The sequence below is a fragment of the Chiloscyllium punctatum genome, chromosome 10 (genome assembly GCF_047496795.1).
Source record: "Chiloscyllium punctatum isolate Juve2018m chromosome 10, sChiPun1.3, whole genome shotgun sequence".
NCBI classification, from domain to species: Eukaryota; Metazoa; Chordata; class Chondrichthyes; order Orectolobiformes; family Hemiscylliidae; genus Chiloscyllium; species Chiloscyllium punctatum.
The window spans coordinates 99,196,537-99,223,261 of NC_092748.1; the positions used below are offsets into that span (position 1 = coordinate 99,196,537).

At 38.4% G+C, this 26,725-nt stretch overlaps 1 protein-coding gene across 8 annotated transcripts in view; it reads left to right on the top strand.

Moving 5' to 3' along the window:
- Positions 1 to 26,725, top strand: part of clasp1a (cytoplasmic linker associated protein 1a) — a 303,132-nt gene that overhangs the window by 156,823 nt on the left and 119,584 nt on the right. For 7 of the 8 annotated variants that reach the window (XM_072579859.1, XM_072579862.1, XM_072579864.1 and 4 more), the window contains exons 15-19: positions 715 to 774; positions 1,298 to 1,375; positions 7,381 to 7,548; positions 7,825 to 7,874; positions 17,343 to 17,519. In XM_072579859.1, coding sequence (XP_072435960.1) covers positions 715 to 774; positions 1,298 to 1,375; positions 7,381 to 7,548; positions 7,825 to 7,874; positions 17,343 to 17,519 — 533 coding nt within the window. Of the gene's footprint in view, positions 1 to 714; positions 775 to 1,297; positions 1,376 to 7,380; positions 7,549 to 7,824; positions 7,875 to 17,342; positions 17,520 to 19,200; positions 19,225 to 20,214; positions 20,236 to 26,725 lie in introns of all 8 variants that reach the window. The other variant, XM_072579857.1, reaches the window with a different exon arrangement.

Genomic DNA, 26,725 nt, shown 5'->3' on the forward strand with positions numbered 1-26,725 from the left:
ATGTAGTTACTTTGCATTTTAGCTGATATTATGGGGTTTGAATTATTAAAAATAGGCTGAGTAGATTGGGATAATTTTCACTGTGGTTTAGGAGGTTGAGGGGTGACCTTACAGAAGTTTATAAGATCATGAGGGGCAGAGAAGGTGAATAGCAAGGCTCTTTTCCCAAGAGTGGAGGTTTTAAGGTGAGAGGAGAAAGTTTTAAAGATACTTTTTGAAGAATATTGAGGGACAACTTTTTTTTGTGTGTGTGTGAGAAATTAACTGCCAAAGGAAATGGTTGGACATGTACAGTTACAAAATATAAAAGAAATTTGGATAAGTACTGAATAGGAAAAGTTTGAAAGTGTATGGACAAGTTGCAGGCAAGTGGGACTGGTTTCGTTTGGGAACATGGTCAGCATAGACTTGTTGGACTGAAAGGTCTGTTGCCATGCTGCATGACTCGATGCCTGTAAATGGATTTAAATAATAAATGCTCTTAAGTTAAACAATTATAGCAAATGTGTGAGATACTCTGTGACTGTCACTGTGAGATATTCTTATTCATTCTCAGGCTATAACCAACTTTATGAGGCATAATCCAGATAAACAATTTGAGTTTTGAAATGCAACAAAAATAAAAGATGAATATGTATTTATTTGTAATATTTAGGCAATGACTATTACACTCAAGAATATTTTTATTTGCAAAATTAAACTTTTTTTGAACAGGCGTTCATTTGAATTTTTGGATCGGCTGCTTCTGGAATGGCAAACACACTCACTAGAAAAGTAAGTAAATAGTCAAGGGGCTTTTCTGTGAAATAGGGTGTAACTTTTTTTAGTTGCAACTAAGTATATCTTAAAATGGAAGCAACCTTTTGAACTGCATCATATGGCAAAGCAAATTATACCTGAACAGAACTAAATTGTAGAGTCATTGATCATGATTAGAATTGCAAGTACTTATGGTCAGGCAAATAGATTATTGAAAAAATATATTCTTCAGACTAGTGGGCAACTTGGAGATTTAAAAAGTTTAAATAACACAAGTGGCAAGATCATTGAATGTGGTAGCTATGCTGTTTCCATAGTAATCAAGGGAAAGCCTTTGAAAATGTATTCTCAGGCTTATTTTCCTCTTTTTGTTTTCAAAAGCTGTGGGAGATGAAACTGAAGTTGGGAGGGATTATGCTGCCTGATTGTAAATGTAATGGTTTATGCTGGAAGATAATTTTCTTTATGAAGTGGGACACATGGAATGTTAGTTTTGAGATGAGCCTCTTGTTATAATAATATTATCCTCTTTTGTTAGACATGTAACACTTTTGGCTGAAACAATAAAGAAAGGGATCCATGACGCAGATTCAGAAGCAAGACTGGAAGCTCGAAAGTAAGTTGTTTTTCAGTATGTAACTTCGCAGTAATGGATGTAAAATACGTTTGATATCTTTGCTATTAGCCTGTTAAAATCCAATCATGGAAGAATTGAATTTTGATTGCCAATAGTATTGATCATTTTATTCGCTACTTAGTTCAAATTTATCTTCTGTTTGAAGTACTGTTTTAGAATGTTATCTCTGTCTGAGATTAAGGTACATGTCCAGGAATTCGAAATATGGGACTGAAGTGCAATCAGTCCTGAAGGCTGATTTAACATTGTGAATAGCTCAAAAGTATTTAAATATTGGTGCAACTTCTCTCATTATTTATGAGAGATGTACTAGGAACTGTAATGTTTTGTTGGATATGTCCAAACTATTACTTTTTTACTAACTTCTAAGATTAAGATTCAAGGCACCAATTTCTTGATTAGGCTTCTTTCTTTCTTCTCTACTCATTTGACCGAGACAAACTTTTGTGGCTGAAACAAATATACTTGCCAATACTGCAAGTGTTCATGTATGTGTGCTATGATGATAAAGAACACAGTCAGAAAAGTTTTCTTGAGGTTTTACTCAGCAGAGAGTTGTTATTGTGGTAACCAAATGAAGGTAAAGTAATAAAATACTCGGAATTCTGCACACGAATAGAGAGATTATAGTTTGGGGAAGGTTAGTTTAAGCAGATTAGAGTCCATTAAAATTAAGGAGCTATTCAGGGAAAATTTTGTTGTGGTTGGTAACTTCGCAGCATTCAGGCTGAGTTTGGTCCAACTGCTTTCATGTAAAGGTCCTGATGCTTCCTGTCACAAGGCAGTTTCAGGCTGCAGTTGGATAATTTTCTATTCGTCTGGACACTGTACTGGAGGTTAAATTTCTTCCAAAAACCTAAAAGAATTGTGTGCAGCGTCTGAAATAGTTGCAATCAGGATTCAAAAACTTACAATGCGATAAGGGCAAAGTACTACAGATCCTGAAAATCATGGGATCCCGAGACAGTTTTAAAGATAATGTTTCAAGTCTAATCTGACTCCTCTTTGGGGAAAGAAATAAAGATAACTTCCCACATCTTTGTCTAAAGATGCTGTCCGACATGCTTAGATTCATGAGCACTTTGATTTTAGTTCAAAACCGTACAAATTAGATAAAGAGATGGAGAAGAGAAGGAATACACTCTGGGACCCTGGTTCTCTGATCAGGGAGGAGGAAATCCCAGCTCCACAAACCTGACTTTTTAAAATGGGCACAATACATCTGCTTTTTGGTCCAGCGGGTGGACTGAATTAAGAGTTGCACTATGCGACCTGGGAACAACCAAATTAGCTGCCAGTTTCTGAAGTGAGTTAGAACTTAAACGCTATGTCAAATTTGAGTTGTAGAGTCATACAGCATGAAAATAACCCTTTGGTCCAACTCATCTAAGTTTCCCCAAACTAAACTAGTCCCACTTAGCTGCAGTTAGCCCATATCTCTCTGAACCTTTTCCTATTCATGTAGCTGTCAAAATGTCCTTTAAATGTTGTAACTGTATCTGCATCTTGCACTTCCTACGGCAGTTCATTCCACACACGAACCACTCTCTGTGTGAAAAATATTGCCACTGACGTCCCTTTTTAAATCTTTCTCCTCTCACCTTAAAAAAAATTCCATAGTTTTGAACACCCCCACCCTAGAGAAAAGACCTTTGTTATTCGCCCTATCTATGCCCCTCATGATTTTATAAATTTCTATAAGGTTACCTCTCAACCTCCTGTGTTCCAGTGGAAGAAATCCCAGCCTATCTAACCTCTCCTTATAACTCAAACCCTCCATTCCCATGATATTGAAGGTGGAACAGGCTTGGAAGGCCTACTCCTCCCACTTTGTTTGTGTTACCATACCTGGGATTAATTTAGTGAACCTACTCTTGATTTGCCTCCAGTAAATCTTTCCTTAGATAAGAGTATTATACTCTTCATGGTATTCCAGGTGTGTCTGTCGAGTGCATTGTATGGCTTTCGCAAGACTTCCCTATTTTTGCTCTGTTCCATTCCTTTTGAAAGCAAGGACAACATTCCATTTGCATTCATTATTGCCTTCTGAACTTGTTTGCCAGCTTTTTATGATTCATGCACAAGGATTACCAAATCATTTTGAATTGTAGCTTTTTGCATTTTTTCTTCATTCAAATAACATTCATCTCTTTTTTTATTCTTCCTGCCAAAGCGCATATTTTCACTTTTTTTCCGACCTTAAATTTGATCTGCCACTCATGAAACCTGTACATATCCCTTTGCAGAATTCTTCTGTGGCCTTCTAATCTAGTTTTGCGTCATTCATAATCCTGGCTAAATTACATTCACTTTCCTCATGCATGCCATTAATATATCTAGTAAATTAATATGGTTCCACCTATGATCCCTGTGGCTCTCCATTTATTTCAGGTTACGATCCTGAAAAAGCCCACCTCCTCCTAACTATCTGTTTTCTTTTAGTTAGAGTCATAGAGATGTACAGCATGGAAACAGACCCTTCGGTCCAGCTCGTCCATGCCGACCAGATATTCCAACCCAATCTAGTCCCACTTGCCAGCACCCGGCCCATATCCCTCCAAACCCTTCCTATTCATTTACCCATCCAAATGCCTCTTAAATGTTGCAATTGTACCAGCCCCTACCACTTCCTTTGGCAGCTCATTCCATACACGTACCACCCTCTGCATGAAAAAGTTGCCCCTTAGGTCTCTTTTATATCTTTCCCCTCTCACCCTAAACCTATGCCCTCTAGTTCTGGACTCCCGACCCCAGGGAAGAGACTTTGTCTATTTATCCTATCCATGCCCCTCATAATTTTGTAAACCTCTGTAAGGTGACCCCTCAGCCTCTGACATTCCAGGGATAACAGCCCCAGCCTGTTCAGCCACTCCCTATAGCTCAAATCCTCCAACCCTGGCAACATCCTTCTAAATCTTTTCTGAACCCTTTCAAGTTTCCCAACATCTTTCCAATAGGAAGGAGACCAGAATTGCATGCAATATTCCAACAGTGGCCTAACCAATGTCCTGTACAGCCGCAACATGACCTCCCAACTCCTGTACTCAATATTCTGACCGATAAAGGAAAGCATACTAAACGCCACCTTCACTATCCTATCTACCTGCGACTCCACTTTCAAGGAGCTAGGAACCTGCACTCCAAGGTCTCTTTGTTCAGCAATGCTGTTAAATCCTCTATCTATTGCCTTTCACATTAGGGGCTCTTAACTTACTAAGTAGCATAATATGCAGTGCATAATCTTTAACTCCAAATATATTACATCCTTGGCTTGTCCTTTATCCTGCTTGTTACCTCCTCAAAGAATTCTAATAAAGTTATCAGGCGTGATGTTCCCCTTTGTGAAGCCATGCTGACTCTGCTTGATTAAGTTGTGTATTTCTAAGTGGTCTGCTATTTCATCTTTTATAATAGGCTGTAACATTTTCCAAATAACATGGTAAGCTAACTGCCTGTTGTCATTTCTTGTTCCTTTTTAAATAACAGTGTAATGTTGACAGTTTTCCAATTCTCTGGCACCTTGTCAGAATCGAAGGATTATTGGATATTTACTACCAATGCATCTGTTGTCTTTGTTGCTACTTACTTTAGTATCCTAGGATGCATCCTATCATGTCCAGGGTCCTAACTGGGTTTTAGCCCCATTAATTTCCTTGATGCATTATCTCCATTTAATAGTTACTGTGTTTATTTCCTCTGCCCTTTTTTGCCCTTGATTATTCAGTATTTTTGGAATCCTATTAGTGTTTTCTACCAAATTATTTATTCAAATCCTCTGCTAGTTCCTGGTTTCCCATTATTGTTTCCCCAATCTCATTCACTAAAGGACCTATGTTTCCTTTGGCCTTTCTCTTTGGTTTTATATACTTAAATAACCTCTTGCTGTTTGTTGTATTATTATTTGCAAGTTTACCCTCAAAATATTTTTTTTTCCCTTTTTATAATTTGCTTGGATCCTTTTGTTGATTTTTACAAGTTGCCCTCTTCTCTGACTTACCATAACAAAACAAAGAACTGCTGATCCTTGGGATGTGAAACCAAAGGAGAAATTGTTGAGAAACCCAGTAGGTCTGACAGCATCTGCGGGGAGAAAGCCGAGTTAACATTTTGAGTCTGGAGATTCTTCATCACATTAATGATGAGTCACTGGATCCGAAATTTTAACTCTTTCTCCCCACAGTTGCTGCCAGGCCTGCTGGCTTTCTCCAGCGATTTCTGTTTTTGCCTCTGACTTATCGTGAATCTTTGCCACATTGTATGTTTTGCCTATTCTTATGCTACCTTAAATATCCATGTATATCCATCATTGGCCTATCTCCTTCCTCGAATCCTTCTTTCTCAATAATGTTTGTTATGACCCATAAACTGTTTTCTTAAACATCTGTCTTCATTCCTCAACCATCTTTGCTGCTAAGCTTATTTCCAAGTCCACTCCAGCTAGTTCTGATCTCATTCTTCTGTAATTTCCCTCATTTTAGTTAGGTATAGTTGTTTCTGACCAAAGTTTTTCCCTCTGGAACTAAATGTTAAATTCTACCATGTTATGGTCACTGTTTTCTTGGAGATAGTTTACTCTCAGATATTTATTAAACCTGCCACATTACATATCACCAGATCTAAAATAGCCTGTTCCCTGGTTGGATCCACAGATATTGTTCACTGCAACTGTCCTGAATACAATCTGAATTCTTCTTCTTGGCTAATATTGCTAATCTGACTTTCCCAATCTACTTGAAAATTAAAGTCACCCAAGATTAATGTTGTGTCTTTTTCATGATTTATACGCTATCCTCTCACGTAACTATTATTAAAAAGTCTATAGACTACTCCTACCAGTGTTATCTTCCCCTGTTATTTCCTACCCTCCACCCTTATGGATTCTACACCTTCAAATCCAAGACCTTTTGTTGTAGAGATCTGAAAAGCAATAAATGGCATTCGGTATTTTTGATTGAGTTAACAGTTTTAATTCTCAAACTTGTGCTGAATTGATTTATGTATTACTGTTAATGATTCTTTTCCAACATTTAAAAAAAAAGTCTTTTCTCCCCTTATTGATAAGTAGCACTACCTGGTCAAGAGAGCAGGGAACTGGTTATCTCCCTGTCTCTGGCAATGTGATGTTGTAGCAGTGAGACAGCTTGCAGGTGATTTCTTTGCGAAAGAATCTCTCCTTTTTGCTCCTTATGTCACAGGCAGCTTGGATCCTTATAATTTGGCAAATAAGAGATGTGTTGTGTATCTCGTTATACCACAAGAGCAAGCACATTGAACCATCCTCTATATTTGTTTTTCTAATTGTGAAAGAGCTAGAATTTTCCACAGTGGGACTTTGTTTATAGAACTAACCTAAAAACTTGTCTGCAGCTTTTTGGCCATCAAATTTAGTGCTATCTGTTCTTTTCCTAATTTGATGTTTTGTTTGATATGTAATTGTCACTAAGTTATGTAGACTATATGCTGACATTTTACAATACTACATTAAGTTTGACAATTTCATACATGAACCAGGTTCTCCCTTTCCTTTGCCTATTTCCGTTTTTCTCCTTTTTTGCTCTCTGACAGTAACCTATCTGCTCTAGGGACGTACTTTGTTTCTCTTCTTGCTTCTTCGCCTTTGGCCTGACTCTGTGACCCAGTAAGACTAACTCTTTTGTTATTCAATCTCATATTTTCCACCCAATCACACACCTTCCTTTGTCCTTGTCCCGCCCACTCTCACTCAAATATATTACATCTGTATTACAATTGCATCTCTAGTACTCTTTGCAGAACAGGCTCAGTGGACTGACTGGCCTACTTCCATTTCTACTCCTTATGATCTATCTCTAAATATGGAGTTCTAATGAAAGATCAACAACCTGAAATGTTAGGTCTGTTTCACTCTCCACAGATGTTGTCTGACCTGCTGAGATGTTCCAGCATTTTCTGTTTTTATTGCAGTATATGCTGATCTAGTATTCATCTGTCTTTCATATTTTTAGAGTGTATTGGGATTTTCACAGTCACTTCAGTAGAGAGGCTGAAATATTGTTTAATTCATTGGAACCTGCCTACCAGAAACCTCTGCAATCTCATTTGAAAAACTCAGACAGCATTGTTTCCTTGCCACAATCTGATCGCTCGTCATCCAGCTCGCAAGAAAGCCTAAAGTAAGAACTATGATGTACTTTAATTCTAAGCTTAACAGTACAGTATAATAGCTGTGCCTACAATTCCTTGAAGACAATGTTCTCATAACATTGGTCCAAGTAAAATTACCAGATTATTTACGTGATTATGTACAAGTGGGATAGTATCTTGTTACCTCACTTTGTGTTCCTCATTTACAGTGGAATTTGAATTCTCTACCTTCTGAGAATGGGCAATGTATTATGTATGCAAAAACCTATTGGATCTAATACCTGTTACAATCTATCTTTTTCTAGTCGCCCCCTGTCTACAAAACGCAGTCCTACTGGAAGCACTGTATCACGAGGTAAGTGGGGACCGTGTTTTTAATTTACATCAATCAGCATAAAGCGGTGTGGTATCTGAAATAATGTAAGTGATCATTCCAACCCACAACTTGCTTTTGAGGAAGATGATTTTCACACTGTCCTTCTCCTTCCCCACCCCCCCCCCCCCAACCAAAAAAAAAAGAGAAAACATTGTCTTCAGGTTCCCTTTCTGTCCTCAAACCATTACTCACTCTTGATGGATTTTTAGTTTGACAATAATTTGTGAAAATGAGGATTTCCTTCCAGTGACTATTTGGATATTTTCAGGTCCTGCCAGCAATTTTAACATTGATTGAGATATCCTCCCAACTTATGTGTTGCTTTTAGTTTAAATCAATTAAATTTGGTTGAACTTGTCCATTAAAAGTTTTCTGTTAATCCCTTCAGTCTGAGTGGCATATTTGTTTCAAGCTTGACAAGCATATGTTGCCGGATAAAACTAAGCCACTCAGTTAAAGACCAATGTAAAACTTTGTTATCAAAGAAGATCATATACACATGATAGTTAAAGGCTGTTAAAGCAAGGAAACAGCATAACAGTTACACTTATCAGAAAGACCAAGTGACTTGGATTCCCAGTCAAGAACAGCAAAGCCTCTTCCTTCTTTGAGACAAAACACTTCTAAATTTTCGTGATGTCTGATAAAGTCCCTGACTACCTGAAAAAAATGAAAGAACCATGGGTGCTGTAAATCAGAAACAAAAGCAGGTTGCTAGCAAAGTTCAGCAGTCTGGCAGTATCTGTGATGAGAAATCAGACTTAACATTTCAGGTCTGAGGAAGGGTCACCGGACCCGAAATGTTAAAGTTTGATTTCTGTTCACAGATGCTGTCAGACCTGCTGAGTTTTTTCAGCAATTTGTTTTTGTGCCTGACGAACTGTCTCTCCTGCTTCTTTCCTACCACAAAAAAAACCCTCAATTTTGATGTTGACAGAAAAATTACTAATTAACTGCCCCAAACTCTAGCATGGTTGTTTTTGCTTGATCTAATTAACACGGGCCAGCCTTCTGTTTTATCTGAGAATCCTCTATACATGCATGCAAAACAAAACTTTCACAATGCTTATCTTAGATTCTCTTTTGGATCAATCACCGTCCCTTAATTAAAATTGTTAATTCAATTTTCTTGTGATGTTGTAATAGTTAATTTTATTTGACCTTTTATATCTATGTAAATTGCCTTAAACATAAGATAATGGGCCATTTTCTCATGACTGCAAAAGCTCTTAGAATGGACATGTATGTTTGTGTTTCACAGTGTAAGGGCAAGGTTTCTGATAAAATTGAGGTTTTTTTTTACCCACAAGGTTAAGTTGCAAGATAAGAGCTCACTGTCTCAGAGTTAGTATATTGGCGTGGATAGAAAACTGGTTAATGGATGGAAAAGTGAGTGGGGAGAATGGGGGTTCTTTCTCAGATTGGTAAGCTGTGACCAATGGGGTTCCACAGAGAGCAATGCTGGGACTGTAGCTGCTTATGATATATTAATGAATTGGAGGAAGGAAATGAGTTTTTTCTGGAGACAACTTTGCAGATGACATTAAAATAAGTGGGAAGGCAGGTTGTGAGTGAGATATGTAAAGATATTGATAGGTTAACTGAGGGGGTAAAAATTTGGCAAATAAAGTGTGAAGGTGTGAAGTTGTTCATTTTGGAAGAACAGAATATTATTTAAATGAAGCAAAAATACATAAGGCTGGAATGCAGAGAGACTTGGGAGCACTTATAGAGTCAGACAGCACAGAAACAGACCTTTGTCTAACTTGTATGAGCCAAACAGACATCCCAATTTGACCGAGTCCCATTTGCCAGTATTTGGCTCATATCCCTCTGAACCATTCCTATTTATATACCCATCCAAATTCCTTTTAAACGTTTTAATTGTACTTGCCTCCACCACTTCCTCTGGCAGCTCGTTCCATAGGTGCATCACCCTCTGTGTGGAAAAAGCTACCCCATAGGTCCTTTATTAATCTTGGCCCTGTCATTTTAAACCTATGCCCTCTATTTTTGGACTCAGCCACCCTTGGAAAAAGTACTTGGCTGTTTATCCTATCCATGACCCTCGTGGTTTTATAAACTTCTATAACGTCATCCATCAGTCTCTGATGCTCCAGAGAAAAGCCCCAGCTTATTCACCCTTTTTGTTGGAGGCAGTTCAGGGAAGATTCACTAGGATGGTTCCTGGGACAGAGAGATTGTCTTATGAGCATTGACTAAAAATGTTGGAGACTCTACTCCCTAGACTTCAGAAGAATGAATGATGATCTCATTGAAGCATGTAGGGTTTTTAAGGGGCTTGATAGGGTAAACGTTGAGAAGATGCTTTCCATATGGGTCGAGTCTAGGATCAAAGGTCAGAATCTCAGAATTAGTACTGATTTAAAACTGAGATGGGGAAGAATTTCTTGAGGGTTGAGCGTCTTTGGAACTACTTGCCATAGAGAGTTATGGGGTCCAAGTCCTTGTGTGCATTTAAGGTTGAGGGTTTGCCAGGAAAGTGGATGTGAGGAATGTCGGATTAGCCATGAACCTATTGAATTGCAGAACAAACTCGAGGGCTGAATGGCCTTCTCCTGATCTTATTTCTTATGGTCTTACGACCTTGGAAGATAAACAAGATCTTGTAAAGTAGGCAGTTTTTTGAAATTATTCAAATTGGTATCAAGTTCAGTGTAGACAAGCGAGAATGATCTGCCTCAATAAAAATGTTAATACTTGCTGAAACGAAATTCAGAGAGCCATGGAGTTGCCATACGATTTACTACTCATTATATCCGAACAACTTGAAGAAACACTGCACAGAATGGAAACTTTTGTCCAACTCGTCCATGATATCTTAACGTAATCTAGTCCCATTTGGCAGCACTTCCCATATCCCTCTAAAACCTTCCTATTCATATATCCATCAAGATGCCTTTAAATGTTGTAATTGTACCAGCCTCCACCACTCCCTCTGGCAGTTCATTCCATACACGTGCCACTCTCTGCGTGAAAAAATTGCCCCTTAAGTCCCTTTTAAGTTTTTCCCCTCTCAACCTAAACCTATGCCGTCTAGTTCTGGACTTCCCCACCCCAGGGAAAAGACCTTGTCTGTTTGCCCTATCCATGCCTCTCATGATTTTATAAACCTCAATAAAGTCACCCCTCAGCCCCCAATGCTTCAGGGAATACAGCCCCAGCTGATTCAGCGCCTTCCAGTAGCTCAAATCCTCCAATCCTGGCAACATTCTTGTAAATCTTTTCTGAGCCCTTTGAAATTTCACAACATTCTTCCGATAGGATGTAGACCAGAATTGCACAAAATGTTCCAAAAGTGGCCCAATCGATGTCCTGTACAGCCGCAACATGACCTCCCAACTCCTGTACTCAAATACCATGACCAATAATGGAAAGCACACAAACGCCGCCTTCACTATCCTATCTACCTGTGACTCCAGTTTTAAGGAGTTGTGAACTTGCACTATAAGGTCTCTTTGTTCAGCAACAGTCCCCAGGACTTTACCATTAAGTGTATCGTCCTGCTCTGATTTGCCTTTCCAAAATGCAGCTTCTCACATTTATCTAAATTAAACTCCATCTGCCACTCCTTAGCCCATTGATAAAGATCCTGTTGTACTCTGAGGTAACCTTTTTCGCTGTCCACTACACTTCCAATCTTGGTGTCATCTGCAAACTTACTATACGTCCTATGTTCATTTATATAAATATGAAAATCAGTGGATCCACCACTGGTCACAGACCTCCGGTCTGAAAAGCTATCCTCCACCACCACCACTCCCTGTCTGCTACCTTCAGGGCAGTTCTCACTGTATTCCATGCGATCTAACCTTGCTAATGGGTCTTCCATGAGGAACTTTGTCAAATGCCTTACTGAAGTCCATATAGCTCATATCCACCACTCTGCCCTCATCAATCCTCTGTGTTACTATTTCAAAAAACTCAATCAAGTTTGTGAGACATGATTTCTCGCGCACAAAGCCATGCTGACTATCCCTAATCAGTCCTTGCCTTTCCGAATGCATATAAATCCTGTCACTCAGGATTCCCTCCAACAATTTGCCCACCACTTACCTGTAGTTCCCTGGCTTTTCCTTACCACTTTTCTTAAATAGTGACTGAAAGCTGTTAGCCAGCTTTCAGTCTTCTGGCATCTCCTCAGTGACTATTGATGATACAAATATATCAGCAGGGGGTGCAGCAATCACTTCTCTAGCTCCCCCCAAAGTTCTAAGGTACACCTGATCAGGCCCTAGGGATTTATTTACTTTTATGCATTTTAAGACATCCAGCACCACCACCTCTGTATTATGGACGCTTTTCAAGATGTCACCACCTATTTTCCCAAATTCAGTATCTTCCATGTACTTCTCCACATTAACACTGATGCAAAACACTCATTTAGTATCTCCTCCATTTCCTGCGGTTCCAGACATAGCCTGCTTTGCTGATCTTTGAGGGGCCTTATTCTCTCCCTAGTTACCTTTTGTCCTTAATATAATCTATAAGATCCCTTTGCATTCTCCATAAGCCTATTTGCCAAAGCTATCTGATGTCCCCTTTTTGCCCTCCTGATTTCCTTCTTAAGTATACACCTCTGGCCTTTATACTCTTCTAAGAATTCACTGGATCTCTGCTGTCTGTACCTGACATATGCTTCCTTTTTCTTAACCACAATCTCAATTTCTTTAGTCATCAAGCATTCCCTATACTTACCAGCCTTGCCTTTCACGTGGACAGAAATATACTGTCTCTGAACTCTCATTGTCTCACTTTTGAAGGCTTCCCATTTTCTAGTCATTCCTTTACCTGTGAATACCTGCCCCCATATTCCTGTCTAATACCATAAAAATTGGCCTTTCTCCAATTTGGAACTTCAACTTTTAGATCTGGTCTATCCTTTTCCATCACTATTTTAAAACTAATAGAATTGGGGCCTCTGGCCCCAAAGTGCTCCCCCACTGACACCTCAGTCCCTTGCCCTGCCTTATTTCTCAAGAGTAGGTCACTTTGCACCTCCTCTAGTAGGTACATCCCATGTTGAATCAGAGAGTTTTCTTGTACACACTTAACAAATTCCACTCCATCTAAACCCTTAACACTATGGCAGTCCAAGTCTATGTTTGGAAATTCAAAATGCCCTACCGTAACTACCCTAGTATTCTTGCAAATAACTGAGATCGCCTTACAAATTTGTTTCTCATTTTCCTCTTGACGATTTGAGTGGGGGTGGTGGGGGGGGGGGGGCGTGGGGGGGATGTTGAATGGGGCTGTCTGTAATACAATCTCAATAAGGTGATTATCTCCATCTTGTTTGTCAGTTCCACCCAAATAAATTCCCTGGATGTGTTCCCAATAAGTCCCCCTGTGACTTCTATCCTTCGTATTGCATTTGTATCCTGCAACGTTAAGCTGCCAGTTATAGAGTCATAGAGATGTACATTGAAACAGACCCTTTGGTCCAACCCGTCCATGCTGACCAGATACCCAACCCAATCTAGTCCCACCTGCCAGCGCCCGGCCCAAATCCCTCCAAACCCTTCCTATTCATTTACCCATCCAAATGCCTCTTAAACGTTGCAATTGTACCAGCCTCCACCACTTCTTCTGGCAGCTAATTCCATACACATACCACCCTCTGTGTGAAAAAGTTGCCCCTTAGGTCTCCTTTATATCTTTCCCCTCTCACCCTAAACCTATGCCCTCTAGTTCTGGACTCCCTGACCCCAGGGAAAAGACTTTGCCGATTTACCCTGTCCATGCCCCTCATAATTTTATAAACCTCTATAAGGTTACCCCTCAATCTCTGACGCTCTAGGGAAAATAGCCCCAGCCTGTTCAACCTCTCTCTGTACCTCAAATCCTCCAACCCTGGCAGCATTCTTGTAAATTTTTTCTGAACCCTTTCAAGTTTCACAACATCTTTCCGATAGGAAGGAGACCAGAATTGCATGCAATATTCCAACAGTGGCCTAACCAATGTCCTGTACAGCTGCAACATGACCTCCCAACTCCTGTACTCAATACTGTGACCAATAAAGGAAAACATACCAAATCTATCCATCCCTGAGCCATGTCTCTGTAGTTGCTAACTATCCCAGTCCCATGTTCCTAACAAAGCATTGTGTTCATCTGCCTTCCCTGTTAGACATCTTGCATTCAAGGACATGCAGTTTACCTTATCAGTCCTACTTTGTTCTCTGCTTTGTTCTTACCTGCCTGACTTGCTCCATTTCCCAACTGTACCACTTTCCTCACTTTTTCCCTGGGTACCACCCGCCCCAACTTATTAGTTTAAATCCTCCTGAGCAGCTTTAACAAATCTCCATGCCAGTATATTAGTCCCCTTCCAATTTAGGTGCAATCCGTCCTTCTTGTATGGGTCACTTCTACCCCAGAAGAGATTCCAATGATCCAAAAATGTGAATCCTTCTCCCATGCAGTAGCTCCTTAGCCACGCATTAATCTGCTCTATCCTCCTATTTCACCCTTCACTCCCTCTTAGCACTAGGCATAATCCAGATTTTACTACTCTTGAGGACCTCCTTTTTAAATTCCCACCTAACTTTATATACTTTCTCTTAAGAATTTCATCCTTTTCCCTTCCTGTGTTGTTAATTCCAATGTGTACAAAGACCTCCTGCTGGTTCTTCTGCACCCTCTGTGAGACATGCTTGATCCTGGAACCAGGGAGGCAACCCACCAATCTGATTTTTTTGCTGCCAGCTGCAAAAGAGTCCCCCATTACAATCCATTACCTAGAACTCGACCTCCCATTCATTACATCAGCGCCATTCTCAGTATCAGAAACTTGGCTGTTCATGCTACATTCCCCTGAGAGTCCATCACAACTTATATTTTCCAAAACAGCATACTTGTTTGAGATGAGGATAGCCATAGGAGACTCCTGCCCTCCCTGCCTACCGGTCCTACCTTTTCTGTAGTTAACCCATCTACCTGACTGTATGTAAAGCTTTTCTCCCTTCATATAAGTGCCATCCATCACACCCCCTAGCTCCTGTAAATTCCGTATTGCCTTTAACTACCGCTCCAAATGATCCGTGCGACCTGATAGGTTTCGCAGCCAAAGACATAATCACCATTAACATAGAAACTCTCCCTAAACTCCTACATCCGACAGGAAGAGCACATCACTATACTAAAATGTTTGCTCCTTCACCAGACCCAGAAAATAGCACTGTCTTATTGTCTTAAGAACACAGTTCTCCAGGCTAACTTAATACTTATGTCGTATATTCTTTAAAATTTAATCAAGAGATAGATCTCAATAAACATATAATCAAGAAAAACACCCACTCTACTTACTATTGGAAAATTACGGCAAAGCTACACTTACATACTATGCACTTATCTCTTCCTGTGCTGTGAGCTCTCCCACACAAGCCCCTCCAAGATCAGCTGTGAATTTCGCTGTTTGTTAATTTTTCCTCGACACACTCCGATGTTCAGAGATACTTGGACTCAAACAGTAAAGGCAGTAACTGTGCAGATTCACTGCTGTGTCAAATAGCAGTAAAGGTTTCTCTCTCTGACCATGTGGTCACTGTCTTTGTCTGTCTGTCTGTCTTTTGTAAAGTGCTGTTGTTTTGATCTTTTGTCCCACTTAAGTTCCAAAACAATGCAACAGCATATAAAACCATAATTGCTGCTCCTAGATTTCGAGGAAATCACCTCCAACTCCCAAAATACCTCAAAATAAGAGCAGCTCTTACACCAAAAGTTTTTTCCAGTCCTTTATCTTGGATTACCCAGAATCCTTTTGTGCCTTTCAAAATCACGTGAAAGTCGAAACCGCTGTATTTTGAAGCAGAGTCACTGTTGTAATGTAGGAAATGTAGCAGCCATATTGTGCAGGTGATTTCCTGCAAACAGGTAAAGTGATATAGACTAGACAATCTGCTTTTGTGATATTGATTGAGGAACGCATATCGACCAGGACACTGAAATAAAAACAGAATAATGTGAATGCTGGAGATATCAATTAAAAACAGGAAGAGCTGGAGACACTCAGCAGGTGTGACAAAATTTGTGAATAGAGGAGTTGAAGATTGAGTCAAGAATGGCTCTTCAAGTTCCAAAGAGGAATCTTATTGGGTTCAATATTAATTCTGTTTCTCTCTCCACAGCTGCTGCCACTCCTGCTGAGTTTCTCCAGCACTTCCTCTTTTTATATTAGCCAGGATGTCATGAATAACTTCCATGCTCCTCTTTGAAATACTGCAATGAGATATTTATGCTTATTTTAGAGAGCCCATGAGGCCTTGGATTAGCATGTTACACAAATGGCAGCACCCCTTTAAGTGCTGAACTGGCATTGTAACCTAAAGTTTGTGCTCCAGTCTCTATAATGGGACTTGAATCCAAAACATTCAGTATTGGGCAATAAATGCTATCCACAAGTGCCACGTGCAAGTTGGAGATAAAAGTAAGCATAATATTGAAGCATGTTGTTTGATTAATTAACCTAAGGTCAGTGTTAAATGTATGAGTTTTTTGCTTAAACTGTGGCAGTAACATGCATTAACAGGAGATGATGGTGTAGGGATAATGTCACTGGGTTCATAATCTAGACGTTTAGGTCCATGTGTTGAGCATACTGATTCAATTCCCACCATTTTAAATTATATCGATGAATCTGGGTTTGAAAGCTTGTTCCAGTAAAAGTGAACATGAAACTATCTACAAATTATTGTGAAAGCTTATCTAGTTCACTAATGGCTTTTAGGGAATCTATCACCTTTACCTGAGCGAGGTGAATCACTGCCCCATATGAGGCAATGTAGCTGACTTTTCACTGCTGTCTGAAATGATTGAGAAATCCATGTTGCTCATCTTTATTGTGCAAGGGATAAATAATAGGTTATGTAACTTTTTTAAAAAACCATGAGAGATGTGAGGCATTTAAGATAATTGCAGAGGGAAAAAAACACAAGCAACAAGTGAGCAGTGGGACACATTTATGGTTTAGACAAGTGCCTTGTAGGAGTTCTTTACACAGATTGATTAACAGCTGAAATTGTTGCCAGGAATGAAATGCCAGTCATTTTAAGATGTCCCTTGCTCATATAATTATGTCATGGTTGTTATTCTCGAAGGCTGAGGTCAAATGGATTGAAGATGCAGTTGAATAAAACCTATCTTGTGGGATCAAATCTTTGAGTAGTCTGTTAATTTTATTAACTTGCAGTTGTTGCAAATAGAGGGTTGTTTTGTAGCATGGGCAAATTTCAGGTTCAGCCTTCTGTCCATAAATCATCCAGAGGCATGCAAGGCAGATTGAAATGGTCAATGGCTTAGATTTCATTTTTATGCCTATTTTTGGAGGAAAAAAAATTATTGTTTTTGCTACTTGTGTGAAATGTGTGTTTGAGATTAAAATATCCAATGTTTAATGCCTTGTTTCCTCCATTTCTGGTGCAAAAGCTTCAACAGTCAATGTGAAGCCTGTGTCTAACACTGGATCCCTGCAACGTTCTCGCAGTGATATTGATGTGAATGCAGCTGCTAATGCCAAGTCGCGCTTGACTGCCACTCCAAGTAATACACCTGGACACTTCAGCTCAGCAGCAGCTCTACCTCCAGGGTCCTACGCTTCACTAGGTAAGAAGCACAGTGACATCTTTTTTGTTGAACTGCTTATGTACCACAGTTCTCAAATAGGACCATTGTTGTGGGTCACCTAGGATTTCAAGCGCAGCGAAAGGGATGTTCTATACCAAATTTGAAAACTTGTGTTCAAGATCTAAGTTAGAAATGTTGACACCCCTTTGGGGAGTTTTAGTATAGGATCAGTTGCTGAATCAGGTGACCAGAGACAAGTGAAACCTCACAGCTAATTGTTATTTTCGCATTGTCCTTGACCAGAACAAGCTGACCTATCTATCAACTTTGAAATATAAGTATCTATTGGGTTGTGTCAGTAGAAATACGTCTAGCATTATATGCTGTATGGGTTTGAGACTTATAGACACTTGAGCTATCTGAACCAATGTGGGTGCTAATGTACAAAAAAAAGGCTGATGGAATTTTAGGAATTTGCTACACTCAATCATTTTGAGCAGCCTTAACGTGAAGATGATATGACAATGTGGAAGCCATGAAATGGATGGACAATTATAAAACTACATCCAGATTGTATTCTGATATTAAAAAAAAATTGTGGGTAACAGAATGTAACAAAATTAATTAAAATTCAAATGCTATATCTGGATAGAGTTGCATCTTTATTGAAACCAAGAGCCAAAATAGGCCATTTGGCCTTATAAGCCTGCTCTGCTATTCAGTATAATTATGACTGATCTGCAACTCTTCTTGTCATTTCCAACTATCTCCATATTCCTTGAATCCCTTAGCAATTGCAATTTTTTGATTTCTCTCTTAAATATATGCAATTATTGTTCATAATCTTCTAGGTTAGAGAATTCTGAACATTCTCAACCCCTTGGTAAATAAACGTTTCTATGTCATCATAAATGGCCAACTTTCTTTTTCTTAGACTATGACCCTGTGTTCCAGATTTCCCAGCCAGGGATATCATCCCCTCAGAATCCACACTGACAACCTCTTAAGAATTTTATATGTTTCAATGAGATCTTCTGTCATTTTTCTTTGACGACTTGATCGGTCCTCATAGAACACACTGTCAACCAAAATCAGTCCAGTAAACCTTAGTTGCGCTCCCTCTGAAATAAATGGTAAGAAAATCCAAACTCTGCATGTTGCTCCAAGTGCACACTCAGAAAAGTCTTGTACAATTGCAGTAAGATTCTTTTGTTTTTAATTAAATCCCTTTGTAATAAAGTCTAAAAGGGTGTTCTCCAAATCATGAAATGCAGTGTTGGATTGCTATCTATTGGAAGAGAGTTTTCAAAATTTCTAGGAAATAACAAGAATTTGACAGCCTACTATATTTAATACTAAAACTGGCCAATTTTTAAAGAAAAACTCACTTGAAAGTTATTTTTGTTGCGAAAGACTTGGATCTCTTTTAATTTTTAATTTTTAATGAAGTTAAGTATATAATTTAGCATAACTGTGTAATAATATTATTATATTACTATATAGGATGCGGATTTTATTTCACCTTTATTATCTGATTTAGGTTCCTTTTTATTTTTGTGCCCTTATTTTATGCTTTTAATGGCTGCTACATGGAGCTGTAAACGTCTCTACATTTACAGGTCCACATGATTCTCTTGTTTACTATAGGTTAAAATAATGAGCCCATCTTTGCTGACAATACTAACATTTCCCTGTCCTCCCTATCTTCTTTTGCTGAAAGATGGCACATCCACTAAAGCTGAGGGTAAGCAGCTTGTTTTCTGTTACCAGCTGTCTGTCCCATCTTGTGTATTCTGGCTGGTATCTGTGACAACACTGTTCTTCCAGTGGTTTCCATCTGTGACCATAATTGGTACCTCGCATGAAGTGTTGCATGGTGATGCAGTGTGTGTATATATATATTTATATATGTACACATATATGTATGTATATATATAAATAAATATATATTTCCTCAGCTAAACTTCACATAGCAGTATTGATCTATGTACATCATATCTATAGTCTGGGTTCTTTGAGTTCATATTACAATGTTTGGACTCTGCAAAGAAATATATTATTTTGAGTAATAAGTGATGGCAGAATAGTTTTTCTGAGATAAAAGATCCCATCTTCTGAATGCACTAGACTGAAGTTCTCTTCGACCTGCAGAGTAACAGTTTTTAATGAGAGTACATAAGTAAATTAGCAAAGGATAAGATGGTCCTGGACTCTTCCCTGCATCAAAGCTAACACTGATCTTTTAGGTTTACTGACAACATCATTTAAAAGTAAAGGCATAATTAACAAGTCTGTACATTCTCAATGCAACAATGGAAAATAGTAAAATCTGTGTCACATGAAAGTTTAGATGTCTAGGTGTTTCTGCTATTTGTAGGTCTCATCAGACAGACTTAATTGCATATATTCTAAGTTGAGTAATCACAGCAAATATTCCTTTAAAAGAGCTATTCTTTTAGCCTATTTTTTGAGCAAGTATGTAGGATGAATTAGATGAAAACAGCAAACAAAATGTCTGTGTTATGCAAAAAGCTGTGGTATTTGTTCAAGAAATCAGATTTTAGATAAAGTTGGTAAGTTTTTAAGACCAGATTTTTAATAATTTATGTTGAGTTATTTCATTGTTTTCTTTGTTTGTTGTATTGTGTTTCTTCTGTACTGTTCAATTTTGCAATAGTGACTTATTTTCCAACATGACAGAACTGACACCTTCAATTGTTTACTTCATCTTAAGGGGTTTCTACAAAGAAGGATGGTAAGATGAGTTGTGCAGGCTGTGTGCTTTTGTTGTGAGTTTAGGCTGTGGGAAAGGGCATCCCATTCTATGTGCTGAACTTGTGTATTTGGCCCTGTGTCCATCTGTAAGAGATTGAGAACAAATTTCCATTACTTGTGACATAATCTACAGCAAAATTAATCTTTGACACTGTGGCTGTGTATTATATGCGTTGCGTTTGATTATGCAAAGACAAATAGGCAGTGTGACTAGTAATGTAAGTTTGTGCTGCTCACGTGTAACAATTTGTAGTTGGCCTCTTTATGCTCAAGCTTCAGTTCTGTGCAGTATTTGGCAATTTGCTGAGTGCATGTAGTTACAACATGATTGTCAGTAAAAGCTTCAAATTGGAAAACAGCTAAAGTGGACCTCTAATGCAATTATTATTCAGTAGTTAAGTCATTCTGTAACATGTAGTAGCTCTTTGCTTTCTACTGTTTACGTATTTATTGTTTTGCTCATTCAATATAGCATTAGTGTTACATGTAACTAACTTCTGAGCTGCATCTGAACAATATGACTACGTACAGTGATACTGATTCTGAATTGAATTCTGTATTGTTAGACATATTTACAGGATCACCAAATGGAGAAATCGTAGCAATATTTATCATTTATTTTGGAAAAATAACTTTGAAGTTGCAGCTGAGAGATCTTCAGGCACGTAGATGGAAACACAATAGATAACTCATCTTTGTGGTGTTCTTAAATTCTAAAGATAAAGTTATAAGCCAACAGATTTATAATGATGATTACAGCCTGTTTGTACATGTTGGAGCTTATATTGACGAAGCTGCATCTTGGCTCCAACATCACAAATACATTCCATTGTACTGTTGTAATATTTCCATTTCTAAACCCGCCTTTGTTGCCTTTCTCTTTTGCCTCAGTTCATTTTCCTAAATATGCTGGAATAATTTGAACTGTGTAGACCACTGGTACTTCAGTGAAATGTCTATAGGTGCAATCCTAGTCAGAGGACATTACTGCTGATTTTTGTTTTCTCTAAATTTCTTCATCTGCATACTCGACTGCAAAGTCTCACTCAGGGCTAACTGGCATTGGGCACAAGGCTGATTTGTCTTTTCCACCAGCCTCTTCTGAATTGATATCTGGAGCGTCGAATACTGTAAAACATGAGCATTTGTTTTTTCACACTTTGAAGCTTTTGACTCAACCATCCATTGATGTGAGATTTGCAAGTGTAGTACTGTACTAATGACGATAAACCAAAGCAATGATTGACATGACTTCATTATTGAATTGTTTCCTTAGGAATATTGATGACATTTCATTAATTTATGTATTCAGAAACAAAAGTAAACAAGAAAGGTTGACTTGTCAAACGTGAAGTTTCCACTGAAAATTTCAGAATTACTCATTCCGACAGGAATTGCAGCCCAAGGCCAGGATCAGTCATTGACCCTGCTAAAGCGCTCATTCCGATACCAAGAATTGAGTTTTCTTTTTCTGCCTTTTTCAGGTGATCTTGCTATTGGTAGCTGGATGGATAATAGATTTTTCCATTGATTTGTTGGGATGGGTTTTTTTTCCCTTCTTTTTGTATATTTGGAATGCTAGTGAAGCATTGCCAATACGTATTTGCCCCAATTAACAACTTCCAAAATATAGTAATTTGCAAGTCCCGATAATTTGCAACAATTCTTTTTGTAACTATCTGTGGCAGTTCTGCTTGTCAGTTTATTTTTGATTCAAGTCTACTTCATTTTGCATTAATTCTCCTGATTGCAATTGATTTTATTTTTATTCCTTGTGCTTTATTAAAATTCTTGGTCATTTATGCCTCACTCTGTCCAAGCACCCTATGATCTGTATGTTCTTGATTACTATGATCTGCCTGTATTGCTCCCAACAAAGCTTTTCACTGTACCTAGGTACATGTGACAATAAATCAAGTCAAATCACTTCAGTGTTTTTCAGCTTATTACAGTTTGAATACATAGTGACCTCATTGTGAGAAAAAATGATTTTCACGTTTGTAGCAAACTTAAGAGTTGGGACAAAAAAAAAGTAGAAAGCAATTAGCATAAACCAGTGAGAAGGGGAAACCAAGAACAAATTATAATGAATTGGATTTGTGGAGAGTTGTGTGTAAAGAGTGTGAAGAAAAACCTTTTTTCTAATTAGGTGGTTCACAAAAGAACCATGTTGAACAGGACTCTGTGATGTACTGTATGTTTTTCTGTGACAAGTGGATTCTTGTTTGCTTCTCCTCCATAATTCCAGCTTCCTGTTGTCAGCAGAGCAGTTGATTTTGCAACTGAGTTGTGAAAATTGCATTTTAGTGAGCTTTGTTCTTGAAAAGCTATTACTTGAAATAGCTTTATTTTGAGTAAATTGTCAGAAGAAAGAAGTTATGGGAAATTTCTCCTAATCATGATAAGTGGTATAGTGGGTAGTGAAGAAGATTATCTCAGAGTACAACAGGACCTTGATCAGATGGTTCAATGGGAGTTTAATTTAGATAAATGTGAGGTGTTGCCTTTTGGTAAGGCAAACCAGGGCATGACTCTCAACCTCCTATGCTCCAGTGAAAAAAAGACCGTCTTTCTTTGTAACTCAAACCTTCCATACTGGTAACATCCTAGTAAATCTCTTCTGAACCCTCTCTAGCTTGATAATATCCTTCCTATAATTGGACAACCAGAACTGGACAAAGTATTTCAGAAGTGGCCTTACCAATATCCTATACAACCTCAATATAATGTCTGAATTCCTATACTTAAAGGATTGAGCAATGAAGGATAGCATGCCAAACACCTTTTTAACCACTCTGTCTATGTGTGACGCAAACTTTAAAGAACTATGTCCTTGAGCCCCCAGGTCCCTCTGTTGTACAACACTACCCAAGGCCCTGCCATTAATTGTGTAAGCCCTACCCTTGTTTGTTGTACCAAAATTCAATACCTCTGATTTATCTAGATTGAATTCCATCTGCCATTTTTCACCCCATTGACCCATTTGATCAAAATCCTTTTATCATCTTGGAAAACCTTCACTGTCCATTATTCTACAAATTTTGAGGTCACAAACTTATTAACCACATCTTCTATGTTCTCAACTAAATCATTTATATAAATGAGAAACAAAAGAGGACCCAGACTCCATCCCTGTGGAACACCTCTGGTCAAAGGCCTCCAGTCTGAAAAGCAATACTCCATCTTCACTCTGTCTCCTGTCATTAAGCCATTTATGTATCCAAATCACAAGTTCACCCTGAATCCCATGTGACTTAACTTTACTAATTAGTCTACTGGGCAGAACCTTGTTAAAAGCTTTACAAAAAGCCAGATAAACAATGTCTACTGCTCTGCCCTCATTGACCTTTTTGTTAAGTTCCTCAAAAGCCTCATTCAAGTTTGTGAGACACTATCTTCCTCACACAAAAGCATTCTGACTATCCTTAAATCAATTTTTGCCTCTCTAAATGTCCATAAATCCTATCTTTTATAATCACCTCCAATAATTTATCCACAACCAAAGTCAAATCTATAGTTCCCAGATTTCTCCATATACCTTTCTTAAGCAAAGGAACAACATTAGCCATCCTTCGGTCGTCAGGCATCTCACCCATAGTTATAGATGATGCAAATTTTTCTGCAAGGGGTCTCATAATTTCCTCCCTTACTTCGCTCAACATTTTGGGATACATTAGATCAGGTCCCGGAGATTTATCCACCTTTATATCCTCTAAGACATCCTGAACTTGCTCTTCTGTAATGTGAACTGTTTTTAAAACATCAAAGTTTATTTTTCTCCATTCTCTGGAGTCAATTTCTTTCTTCGCAGTTAAAACTGACCCAAAATATTAGTTTCAAAACTCACCCGTCTTCTTGGGTTCAACACAAAGTTAACCTCCTTGATCTTTAAGAGGCCCTAATCTCTCTCTAGTTACCATCTTGTGATCATTCTCAAGGTCCCCAAGACCTCTGGGAGCAGTACATAGTTCCTTGAAAGTGGCTTCTCACATAGATAGGGTGATGAAGATGATGTTTGGCACATTTGCCTTCATTGGTCATAATTCTGTCTATAGGAGTTGGGAAGTCATATTGAGGCTATACAGGACATTGGTGAGGCCACTTTTAGAATATTGGATACAATTTTGGTTGCCTTTCTCTCAGAAGGATGTTGTTAAACTTGAGAGGGTGTAGAAAAAAAATTAGAATGATATTGCCAGAATTGGAGGGTTTGAGCCATAGGGAGGGGCTGAATAGGATGGGGCTTTTTCCCCTGGAGCATCACAGACTGAGATGTGACCTTATAGAAGTTTAGCAATTCTTGAGGAGCATGGATAGGGTGAATAGCCACAGTCTTTTCCCTGGATTGGGAGAGTCCAAAACTGATGGATATATATGTAAGGTGAGACGGGAAAGATTTGAAAAGGAGCTGAGGGGTCACTTTTTCACGCAGAGGTTAATGCATGTATGGAATGAGCTGCCAGAGAAAGTGGTAGAAGCTGGTAAAATTACAACATTTAAAAGGCATCTGGATGTATATATGATTGGAAGGGTTCAGAAGAATATGGGTTAAATGCTGGCAAATGAGAATGGGTCAGATTGGGATGTCTGGTCGGCAGTTGGGACCAATTGTTTCCGTGCTGTCTGACTCTGTAACATCTCAGCCTTTTCTATGTACACATCTCAAGGTTGCAAAAGTTTTGGAATAATGCTGAAAATTGATGGTGGTGTCAAATCCTGTCCTCAAGTGATAGTAGGGTAATTGTAAATTTGAGGTGCTTGGGAACATAATAGATCTTGTGCCTCTTAGCTGAACATGCCTTATCCAACTTCCGTACTAAAATGTAAAATATCAACAATGTGACATTTCCATCTTCCAAAGCTGTTCCCCTTGTTCTTCCTTTGTGCCAGTTAGTGCAGTGTTATGGGCAGTTTTCTTGTTTTCACACTTTAAATTGATGTCCTCTAGGAACCCTAATGACTCACCAAATTAACTTAAGATTCTTAAAACTCAAAGCAACTTCTATCCTCTCAATCTGAGTTCTCCATAAAAATCAGGTCACAGGAATGTCAGTATAGAATTCTGATGAATCGTTTTGTCAACACATTAAATTGCCAGTTGTATTTTTGCTTCCTAATATTTTATGCAACAATTCTATTGCAGTGAGTTCCGACTGAAATGTATTGTTCAGTATTTTAAAGATATAATTTAGAATGCTGCCATGTTTTTGCTACACTGTTTATGACAATTATTGAAGTAATTAGTGCACAGAAGAGCACAGCAAGGATAATATTATAATGGGATCTCTTGAAAAACAATGCTGATACTTGCGTTACTCACTTGAGTAAAGCACAGTTTTGAGGACATGGGATTAATGTTCTCAATTATTTTTTAAATGATTTCATGTATTAGAATTTGATGTGGTATTTGAATTTGCTTGGGTAGTAGAACACAAGACTATACCCATGAAATACTGAGGGAAGATGTGGATTAAATTTTATGATTTCTTTTGTCAAGATACTTGCTGTGTGGGACAGGTTGCTGGTGCATGTGATAGGAATAGATATCTAGTTACGTTTTTCCTGAAAATTAAATAGACATGTTTCTGACCGAGGTAATTGTTGGATAATGTATGTTTGCCCACTGATATCATGCAGCGAGACTGTCACCTGAAGCTTATTTGCCTTGCACTGCAGATTTGTAAAAGAATTTCCCATTGATTTTCTTGAAGTTGGTCGCATTTTTTCCCCTGCAAGGTCCTGTTGTTGTGGTCCTAATAGTGGTGAACATAAATCACTACTATTTAGGACTACAGTGGAACAACAACTTCTGGGGAGCCAAGTTGTATCCTAACCCTGAAAGCCATACGGCTTATTCCACTATGTGTAAGCATGTAAACTAGTTGCCCTGTTATTTATACTGAATTATCGAGAGCGGTTCTTACAAGGCCTGAGTACAGTTTATTAAATCGGAAGGAAGTTGAAACACTCCTGCACCCCTAGCTCTGTTGACCCTGCAGACTGGAAGAGAAGAGCAGACCAAGTTGGAGGAAGAGATGAGCCAGGTATTTAGAAGTAGGAGGAGGTAGATGGAAAAAGTAAAATATTGGTGAACAATGGCTATATAGCTAGATAAAAAAAAATGAATTGATTAAAATGTTGAATTGATACATTCAAAATGAATAGAAACACCAATTTTAAAAAAAACTTTAAAATATTGATGCTTTGTTCAACTGAATTGACAGTGGGTCTTTAGCTTGAAGTGCCAAAGAGCAAGTGGATTCATTGGAATTGCAGTTTTACTTGTTCTTTATTTGTTTATGGGTCATGGGTTTCTCTGGCTAGGACGCTATTTATTGCCCTTGAGAAGATAATAATGAGTTGCTTTCTTGAACTGCAAGTAATTTAATGTAAGTACACTCTGATGTTCAGGAGGGCAGCTTCATGATTTTGATCCGTGACACAAAAGGAACAGTAATGTATTTCAAAGA